We start from the raw sequence: 9,707 nt of genomic DNA on the forward strand, positions 1-9,707 counted from the left end.
GGAGGTATGTGGGGGTGCCCACCCAAGCCTGCCCTGAAGAGAATGGCCAAAAGAGCATGGAGCTACACTCGATCTCAGCAGAATGGTTTATTCCTCTAGTCATTTGCATGCTGACAGAGGGAAGCATTCAGGGATACCCTAAACTAATGGGCTAAAGAGAGTGGACCTAGTATAGCCTTGACCTCAACTTTGGAAAACCAATTTTTCTGTTCTTGAGAATCTTGAATCCAGTTTCTGGTGTTGCCCCTTTAGATCTTGGGCTTTACTCCATGAGGAATATCCTTAGCAGGAGGTGGGTCAGATTTGCATTCCCACCAGACCCAGACTATGACAAAGATGATTTGACTGCATCCGATGATGGCTACGTATGTCAGCAAGAAGATGTGGTCCATGGCCTCAACCCAAGTCTTCCTTGGCTCCTCAGCTCTCCTTTGGGGCTCTGTGGGAGAAACACTAATAATGGACACTGCCCTTCATGTGGCAGCATCTTCCCCTGAAACATAAAGAAGATGAGCACAAGGGACCAGACTGTCTTGGCCCTGGAATCCTTTTCTTTGGGGGGGGGGGGGGAATGGGAGCGGGTCTATGGAGTTCAGTCACTTTCCAGGAACTAAAACATGCATATGTAAGTAAAAAATCCCTGCCACAGATGTCCTTCTGAATGCTGTGTCCAGACTAGAAAGCCCTCAGCTATTCCTTATTTTAGAGAACTTCCTTAAGGAAGCTGGTTTAGAGTTCACTCTTGACATCCAAGAGTACAAAGTGCTCTCCCTCTCTAAGCTGAACTGAGCTATCCAGATATAGTTACTTCATTACTAGAAAGAGAATCAGCTGTTTTGGGTGGGGTTGGTATTTGTTTCATTTTAAGGGAAACTAAAAGTGCTAGGCTTCTTCCTGCCCAGACTGGGGTGGGGTTCAAAAACTGCAGCCAGAACAAAGTCATCCCCATGCCTTTATAACTGTTCACAAAATAGGCTTCTAAGGCTTCCTTGCTTTCTTTTCATGGTGAATTGCCTCTGCCTACCTTCAGATCTGGGCCCTGGATTTGCAGTGTCCAGCCCTTCCTCTCTCTGGGCTAGACTTGGACTGATCTTTGGACTGAAGTTGCCTCCAGCCAGCAAGCCAGACATCAGCACAGTCTCCATGGTGCTGAGGGAGAGTAGTATCAATAGCAGTGTGAAGTAAGAAACTGGAAGGAAGAGAAACAACAGGGTCAAAAGGGACAAGAATCTCAAAAACACCCAATTCAACCAGTACCTGACCAAGAGAGTTTTGTCTGTAGCATCCCCAGTGAATGGTCATCCAGCCTACCCTTGAAGATCCCTAGTGAAGGAGAACCTACTGCCTCCTGAGACAGCCCATTCACTTCTTGGATGGCTCTATTTGTTAGGGTTTCCATATCATATTGAGCTTAAACATGCCTCTGCAACAATCTTCCTTTCCTGATGGAGAAGAATCTCCGGACCAGACTTACTAGAGACAAGGACAACAAAATATGATGTAGTCTCATAGATATTCTAGTTTGGTCCTCAGGGAGATAGGGTTAGGTCTGAGAACCATGGACAGTGGAGTAAGGAAGGAAAGGAGCTAAGGGTGAGCGGGAGACCAGAGAAAATGGAATCCCCATATGTGATGAAGGTGCTTACGTAGGAGAGGATTACAGGAGGAAGAGCTGGGGAGGGCCTGCACCAGAGATGAATGGAAGACAAGGTAGCTAAGCAGCAGCGTCACCTTGAAAGAGATACGTTCAGTAACCTTCAGAGGCAGGAAACTGCCACATATATCTGCCAGGAGTATTGCCACCCCTGGCACCACCAAGGCCATTGTTGTCTTCATGGCTGTGTTTTCTAGGCTTAGCTGCAGGAAAAAAAGGTAGTGTTTTTCAAGAAACTCTAAAGCACCTGCCCTAGGTAAATGACCCAGTTTCCCACCCCTTAAGCCTTGCGCCTTCCAGGTACTCCAGTAAATCCCCAGGAGGGTACACTAAAGGAATGGTTTCCTTGTCATTCTACTTCCCCCTTTTCCCCCCTCCCTAGCTGGAAATATGCCTACTCACCGTCACCTGGAAGCAAGGCACCAACTGCTGTTTTGGGACCTGAGCTTTTAAATCTCGAACCACATATTCCCGCTTCACACCCACAATCTCATTCACTGCGTGGGGATGAAACTTTAACTCTTCATCTGGATGGGAGTTGGGGAGAGGAGTGGGAAGAAGGGGAATAGTAAACCAGAAGGAAGGGAATGCTTCATCCCTGGGTCCTAAAGGGCCCTTGCTTTGGACGATAGGTCAGGAGTTTGAGAACAGAGATGGAAGCAATCCAAGCCCATGGACATAAGGAAAAAGCTCTATGGAGAGTAGAAGTCACTCTACATACAAGAATCACCCAAGTTTTTTTTAAGGGATATATGTAAAATGGGGATGATAATATCACCTACCTCACAGTATGGCTGAGCAATAGAAGTGACATGTAAAATGCTTGGCAAACCTTTAAGTGCTATGTAAATGCTAGCAGCTATTACCACATTATCATAATTATTTAAAAGGTTTTTTTTTTAGTTCTTGAAGCTATTACAGTTCTTTTGAATGACCATCATATTACCATCTTAATTCATACTACTGAGATAATTTTTAACCAAAAAAAAAAATATATATATATATATATATTGGAGGTGACTGGTAGGAGTCATTACCCTTCTCTATACTGCAGTTCTTGACCAAGGCAGTGGTTTGGGGAAGGGGGTTATTTTTCATAGAAATGAGACAGAGCATGGAATAGTTAGTGGTACCTCACTAGTGTTCTTTAAAATTTAAAACCTTAATAGGGGGTAGGGGGACAGAAATGACCAGGAAGATTGTGGAATACAAGTAGACACCAGCCTTCTAGCTAGATGTAGAACTGACCAAACATGGTTTCCTGACTAGACCAGAAGAAGATTAGAACTGGGCCTGAATCACATGGAAGGTTAGGGGTAGATTGACATTGGGGAGTTAAAAGGGTGAATTGTTTTTTAGCTGGGAAGTCTAAGAACCAAGGGAAACAAATCAAGGAGAATACTGTGCATGAGGGGCTGAGTGAGAATAGAATTGGTGCAAGAGTGAATTCTGCCTCTGTTCTTGTACCTCCTATTCACTTCCCATACCTGTATTGCTGAAAGCATAGAAACTGATGCTACAGTCACTTTTGTCGCTGGGGAAGCGGAGAAGTTCAAAGTCGCAGTTAGTCGTGGTGGTGAGCGCAGCGTAGAATTCTACGAATCCCTCTCTACTTACCCGCGCCCGTGGACTGTGCTCCCTCCACTCTACCCAGAGGCTATGGAAAGAAAAGCCCAACACCAGGATGCCAGTCTCTTTTGCTGCTTCCATCCTGACTCCATGGCTCAAAGCAGTAGGTTGGAAAGTTGGAAAGATCCAATGGCCTTACTCCTCCCTCCATCTACTCCTTGGAAACCACAACATTAATTGCGCTAAGCATAGGTGACAGACTTCAGGGAAAGCCTTAGGGACAGAGTCTAGGGAATATGTAAAGTCCAGAGAGTAGAATTTTGGGGAAGGACCAGGAATCACTTAGGGCGTACTTACGCCTCTTGTATGGTGAGGTCCGGGGTCCACAGCAAGTTTGAGGACAAAGTGATGAAGTTCCGTGCATCTGTATTCTCATTCCAGGACAGGTGAGGGTCGAGCCACCTCTAGGAAAACAGGGGTAAGGCTGAGCTGCCCCACCCCCTGCTCCCCTTGAGGTGTCAGAGATTTTGTTGTACAAAGCAAAGTGACTGTCAGGAAGCCTGCACTCCTGATTTGCGTTCTAAACAAGAATGTAGGAAGGAGGGTAGCCTTCCATCCCTTCCTTTCCCCGTTAACTGGTTTCCCCCACCCCTTGTTTCTACTCTCACCAGTTTCAGTAGCATAGCCGAGGACACTGTATACTGCAAGATGTTCTGTTAGGGAGAGAGGGAGAAAAAAAAAAGGCAGCGTCATCACCTCGGGGGCAAGAAGCTATAAAACGAAAAGTCAGGACACATCCTAGGTTCCTGCCGCCTTCCCTCCCAGTATCACGACCCTCCTCACCACATCGAAGACATTGGTCACAAACACGTGCACGTCAACGATAAGGGGCGAACTCCCATTATCTGGGATCTGAGGACTGATATCAGTAGCCAAGAGCGAATCCAAGCAGGCGAGGGGCTTCCAGGCTGTGGAAATGGGAAGACCAAGACAGTAGTCAGGGAAGGGGGGGAGGAGGGGAGGAGGCTTGATAGTACTAACCTGGCCACCCTGAGGTAACAATCCCCAAATATCTGATCCCACCCTCCTCTTCAAGTACCCACCTCTTCAGGACGTCGTCGGGGGGCGGGGGTGGGGGGGAGAAGAGGAAGGAACGGGAGAAGGGATGATGGCCCGAACATGGATAGTCTAGTCTGGGAGAACGGGCCAGGAAGAAGGAGTACTGGGCTTAACCGTACCAGACCCAAGGAGGGAGAGCTCAAGCAGCAGCCTCAGAATCGCCATCAGGAATGTTCTGCAAAGGCATGAGAGGGACACGTTTAACCTGATCCTTACGCAGGACTAGAGCCGGGGAACGGGGTCTTGACGCCAATTTGGTCTCCCCCTGCTCCTAGCTCCAAAGCGGTGCTCGCTCTTACTGGGGGCAACCTATAATGGGGAAAGTCTGGACTGCAGAAAGGCCCTACGGTCAGTGCAAGAGATAACTGCTCCGAGTTTGGGGCTCATCTGCCCTTCCTCAGTTCTGCAAATAGCCGAAAACAAAGCCCAGAGCCCGTCACGCCCGCCCTTGCACCTGTCCCTGTGCCTAAACTCCCCAGCTACCCTCCCCTTCACCTGGGGCCTAATATAAAGTTCAGGAACTGAGGCTGATCTTGGACATAAGGCGCTCACACATATTTTGGCCTCTGCAAATTTGTCCTGGCTTCGTGGAGCCGCACGGAGAACCCGGGTAGACAAAAAGGTAGCCTGCACCGCTTTGGATGTGGCTTGAATATTATTGACAACGGTGCACATACTTCCTGTAAACAATCAACGTTCTGAGAGTGGACACTAGAAGCCAAGGAGGTTGGGAAAGGCGAGGGCAGAAGGCAAGCCCCGGGTGGCTGTTTCTAGTCTAGGTTATCTGATAACCATAGTGCCTACATTACAACTATTCATAGCTTTCACTCTAGACCAGCTCAGACTTTGCAGAATTGGACTTCACGTGAAGCTCTTTCAAACCCAGGAGAGAAAGAGGAATGCTGAAAATGACCTCAAGGGTCACACAAATCTTGTCCTGAAACTCAATTGGGATCCTAAGTCGATATGTGGCCTGCCGAGTGATTTCCAACAGCTGAAGGGAAAGGTCAGGGATAGCCTGAATATTGCAATTCAAGCAAGCACCACACAAGAGTGTATATGCCTCTCCTACCTATTAATTGAAGTGCACTTCACTTTAGTGTCCTCGAAGTCCTACGCACTTGTCCTCAAATTGCTCTATAAGACACAAATGGTGTGCAAAGACCTTCCAAGTGCCAAAAAAGTGCCTCGTTCCATATCTAGTCCCGATCTCCCATCACCAGACTCCCTGACATCTGGAGTGGTTGTTTGTTTTGTTTTTGGTTTGTGTGTGTGTATGTGTGTGTGTGTGTGTGTGTGTGTGTGTGTGTGTTTTGCCAGGCTGCCCAGTCTCCTAATTTCTTAGGTCCCCACACAGTTACTGGCATCTCAGTTCCAAAGTTCCAGAGCTTGGTTGAGGAACAGAAAGAGTTATTTCAACAAAACGCAAGGGCTATTAGGGTGAGGATGAGCAACCCTCTTTACAATTCTTCGGATTCTTTCTAAACAGTCCCTAAACCCCAGAGGCCCCCCACCCCACGTTGACAATGTCGGGATACATAGCATTTTAGGCAGTTTGTGCTCCCGACTGCTCCTGCCCTCCAGCCCGCTCCAAAACGACATACTTTTTTCTTTAGTATTTTATTTTCCTCCAGTTACATGTAAAAACAATTTTAACAGTTTTTGAAGTTACAAATTCCCTTCCTTGCTCCGCATACCACCCCCCACCCCAAACCCCAATGAAAAGGCAAGCAATTCAATATAGGTTATGCATATGGTCATGCAAAACGTTTCCATATTAATCATGTGTGGCTTATAACAAAACAGACCAAAAATAAAAACCTCAAGAAAAGTAAAATTTAAAAAGTATGCTTCAATCTGTAGTCAGACACCATCAGTTCTTTCTCTGAGGATGGACAGCATTGTTCATCATAAGTCCTTCAGAGTTGTCTTGGATCATTGTATTGCTGAGAATAATTAAGTCATTCACAGCTAATCATCTTGCAATATTTTTGTTACTGTATATCAGCTCATGTCCTTCCAGACAAAACGACATTTTTTTTTTTAAAGCAGTTGGGGTTAAGTAACTTGCTCAAGGTTACACGACCAGTTATTTCTGGGTGTGATGGTAAATATCTGAGCCCGGATTCCATACGGTCATCCCGACACTTGGGGCCGGTGCTCTTACTCGCTGAGCCACCTGGCCGCCCCCAAAACGACATTCTTAAACTCCCTGTTCTACAGGTTCAGCTCTCAGATCTATACTCTCCAGGATGGGCCTGGTAAAGGGCTCAGTACTGAGTCTCTAGGAGGAACATATTCAGCAGTCAGAATGGTGGGATCCGCCACCTTGCAAACGGGAACCATAGCTATGGAGTCGTGAACCAGCAAGCTGCCCCTGCGAGTTCTTGTTGGGGCGACTCGCACGCGACGCGAGACGAGCTGAGGAGATCTGAACAGCAGCCCCTCACAGATCTTGCGGAAGTGTTTGGAGACGAGTGCATAGACGCAGGGTTGACGCAGGAGTTGGCATAGGACACTACATGGGAGAGAATGCGCAGCACATAATTGGCTCTAGTGAGAGGGAAGTGACCAAACCAGACCGAGAGTATGAGAGCGTGATGGGGCATCCAACATAGGCAGAAGAGCGTAGCCACAGTCACAATCATGCGCGTAACTTTGCCCTTGGAGGGCTTGGATACGGAAAGAGCGGCCACTGGATCAACAATCCTCCAGAGATAGCGCAGGGTTAGAACATAGGTCAGGCCAAGCACGAGAGCCCGCAACAAGTAGCTGAAGACGAAGGTGCAGAGATCCCTGGTTCGACGTCGCTGTGCACTCCAGGCTGGATGACACACGGTCAGGTTAGCCAGTTCCTACTGACTGTAGTAGCTGAGGTAGGGCCCCAAGAAAATCAGCGCCAGTGTCCAGATGAGGCCTATAACGGCCAGCCCATTCCGAGGAGTCCGCAACTCTCGGAAGTGCAATGGGTAGCGTATAGCCAGATACCTTCGGGGGATAAAGAGAGAAGTCAGTATGGAGGGCTGCTGAAGGCTGGGAATGGGGGTTTGGGAGCACACTCACCGGCGTGAAGGTGAGGATCCGCTAATTCCGTACAGTGACTAAGACAAGTGACTCTTGTCACCCAATTGTCCCCAAGGCTGCAGAAAAGATGCATTTCCCACCTTGAAGAGTTAGAGAATGGGAAATGGAAGCCAATCTCCCATTTGTAGCTCTTCGATCAACTGACAGAATCCTAAGAAACAAATTCCTAACTCTATGTGTTGTCCCAATTTACCGCAATATACAGCAGGCACTCTGCCTATGTCTGGTGAAACTCATGGAGTCTGGAGCGCCATTCTAGATGGAGCCTTAATTCTCGGCTTTGTGTAATTGAGCTATATACCATGACAGCCAGGGGGTATTTCTGGGAACCTCTCCAAAGGACAGTAAAAGACCCGGGAAAAGGGAAGAATATTTGAGCCTCAGAATGAATTTCCTTGTCAAGAACTCATGGAGCGTCTAGTTTTCTTTCCAACACTTTCCCCCTTCCTTTGATCCATTTTGCAGATGAGGTCCTAGGTGAGTATGTCTAAGTTTCCCTCCGGGATATGGAGAGAAGGAGCCCTTCGGTGCTGTTCCCTCGCTCAGCCCGGAACACAGCGCCGGAAAACGGCACACAGAAACTTGGTGGAGTCTGAGCTCCTCTGCGGCGCAATACCTGTGTTGGCAGCTCACGTCTGGGCTCTGCCTCTGACAGCTCGCCAGTACTAACCCGAAGGACTTTACGAAAGGGGTTCGGGGCCATAGACCACACTAGAGAATCATGAGCACACTTGAAGTTCACCAGCTGCTCCGGAGACGCTCTTTCTTTTGCCTCAATCTTGAGTCTGCCACCTGCGGAAACCACTTGGGGCTCTTTACCCAGCCTACTTCCTTCTGAAGGAGGACTCTTTCACCCAGGACCCGATCCATATCTACTCTAAACCTAGTCTTTCTGCTCTTGCCTCCTTGCCTCCCTAACTCTGGTCTCTGCATCTTCTTCTGTATCCCCCCCTCCTCCCTATTTCTGTTTTTCCCCCTTCAGCCTTTTATCTTCTTGGTCTTGGTCCCCCACCTCCCGAGGATTTCATGAGGAAGGGAAGGGCTCTTGAAGAGATCTTCTCTCCCGATACCACCCGCAGCCTCTGTTACTCACCTGTCTAGAGAGACTAGCCAGCGTAAAACTGCTGGCGTACATCGTAAGGAAGATGAGAAAGTGCACTGCCTTGCAAAGCAGCGCGAACACCCACCCGTCCAGGTCGCCTGAAAGGGCACGCAGCAAACGATGAAACAGAGATTCGCCACACCCAGGTTGAGAATGAACAGGTTGGTGGTGCTGCTCATTTGGCCGCTGCGCAGCAGCACCGCTAGGACCAGAGAATTACCCGCCGTGCCCACGAGGAAGATGAGGGCGAAGAGCACTGGAACGATGATTGCCTCGGGCTGCCAGCCTCCCAGCTGCCGCTCACCTCACTGGCGTTTTCCAGGGCAGCCGAGGCATTCATGCTGCAGGGGAAACCTAGGAATCCGTTGACACCTCGTTCCCTTCTGCTCCTTGGTCTGGGGTGACCAACTATTTCAGCCCCTTCGAGCTAGCTCCGGGTCCCAAGCTGCCGCTGATTTTCACGCAACAACACCTTAACCTCTCCACAGGCTAGCTGCTGCAGAAGCCCTACCACAGCTCCAGCAGGGGAGAAAAGGATGGAGGCAATGGGGGAAAGCGACTTTGGCGGGGGGAGGGGAAGGGGAGGAGCAAAGAAAGCTGACTTTGTCCCAGGGGAACTGCAGGCTGAGTGGGGAAGCTGGAAAACCAAGAAGTGACCCCCAGTCTCCAAGGAGATTTGGCACTGACGGAAACATCCCTACAGAGTGATGTTTCTCACTACCTCAAGGGAGATGGATACGAGTTGGGGTCTTTATTGCAATCGAAGGGCTATGTCATTTTTCTCCTTCCTATTCATGGAGTTCTCAGGAGACACCAGCCTCAGATTTTGCTGAGTTTAGAGGGGTTTTTGCTTCTTATTAATGGTGGCCCAAGGAAAATGCCGGCAGGGAGAAATTCTGAGTCAAAAGAGCAGAAGCTACAAACCCTTGCCCAAGTTAGGTCTCCCACCACACCATCTCCTCTTGCCTGGGTTGGAAACATTCTCTTGGGTGTTTTGCTAAGTCTGCCTGCAGGACTCCCTGTCCCCAGCTCCCAGCAGGTTAGGCCTGAAAAATGTCCCTTGATGCAGAATGATTAGAAAGAGGCAATAGGAGGTCCCTGGAATTTTTAATGACTCTAAAGTGAACACCCAAGGGAGAGAGAGAGAGAGAGAGAGAGAGAGAGAGAGAGAGAGAGAGA

The 9,707-nt window shown here is 48.7% G+C and overlaps 2 protein-coding genes across 2 annotated transcripts; both read right to left on the reverse strand.

Moving 5' to 3' along the window:
* Positions 1 to 248: 248 nt before the first annotated feature.
* ZACN (zinc activated ion channel) lies at positions 249 to 5,017 on the reverse strand. The gene is made up of 11 exons (XM_069076859.1): positions 4,797 to 5,017; positions 4,559 to 4,651; positions 4,462 to 4,517; positions 4,067 to 4,191; positions 3,892 to 3,936; positions 3,581 to 3,687; positions 3,142 to 3,311; positions 2,057 to 2,181; positions 1,647 to 1,857; positions 1,025 to 1,189; positions 249 to 439 (listed from the first exon to the last, which is right to left on the reverse strand). The coding sequence occupies exons 1-11, from the start codon at positions 5,015 to 5,017 to the stop codon at positions 249 to 251; spliced, it is 1,509 nt and encodes a 502-aa protein (XP_068932960.1).
* A 1,563-nt stretch (positions 5,018 to 6,580) lies between these two features.
* On the reverse strand, positions 6,581 to 8,868 carry GALR2 (galanin receptor 2). Its single transcript, XM_069076860.1, has 7 exons — positions 8,838 to 8,868; positions 8,671 to 8,784; positions 8,520 to 8,626; positions 8,043 to 8,137; positions 7,202 to 7,330; positions 6,920 to 7,114; positions 6,581 to 6,860 (listed from the first exon to the last, which is right to left on the reverse strand). The coding sequence occupies exons 1-7, from the start codon at positions 8,866 to 8,868 to the stop codon at positions 6,581 to 6,583; spliced, it is 951 nt and encodes a 316-aa protein (XP_068932961.1).
* Positions 8,869 to 9,707: the final 839 nt, after the last annotated feature.

The sequence above is a fragment of the Petaurus breviceps genome, unplaced genomic scaffold (genome assembly GCF_028583685.1).
Source record: "Petaurus breviceps papuanus isolate PSGF00001 unplaced genomic scaffold, PetGlider_PUasm1.0 90925, whole genome shotgun sequence".
Lineage (NCBI taxonomy): Eukaryota > Metazoa > Chordata > Mammalia > Diprotodontia > Petauridae > Petaurus > Petaurus breviceps.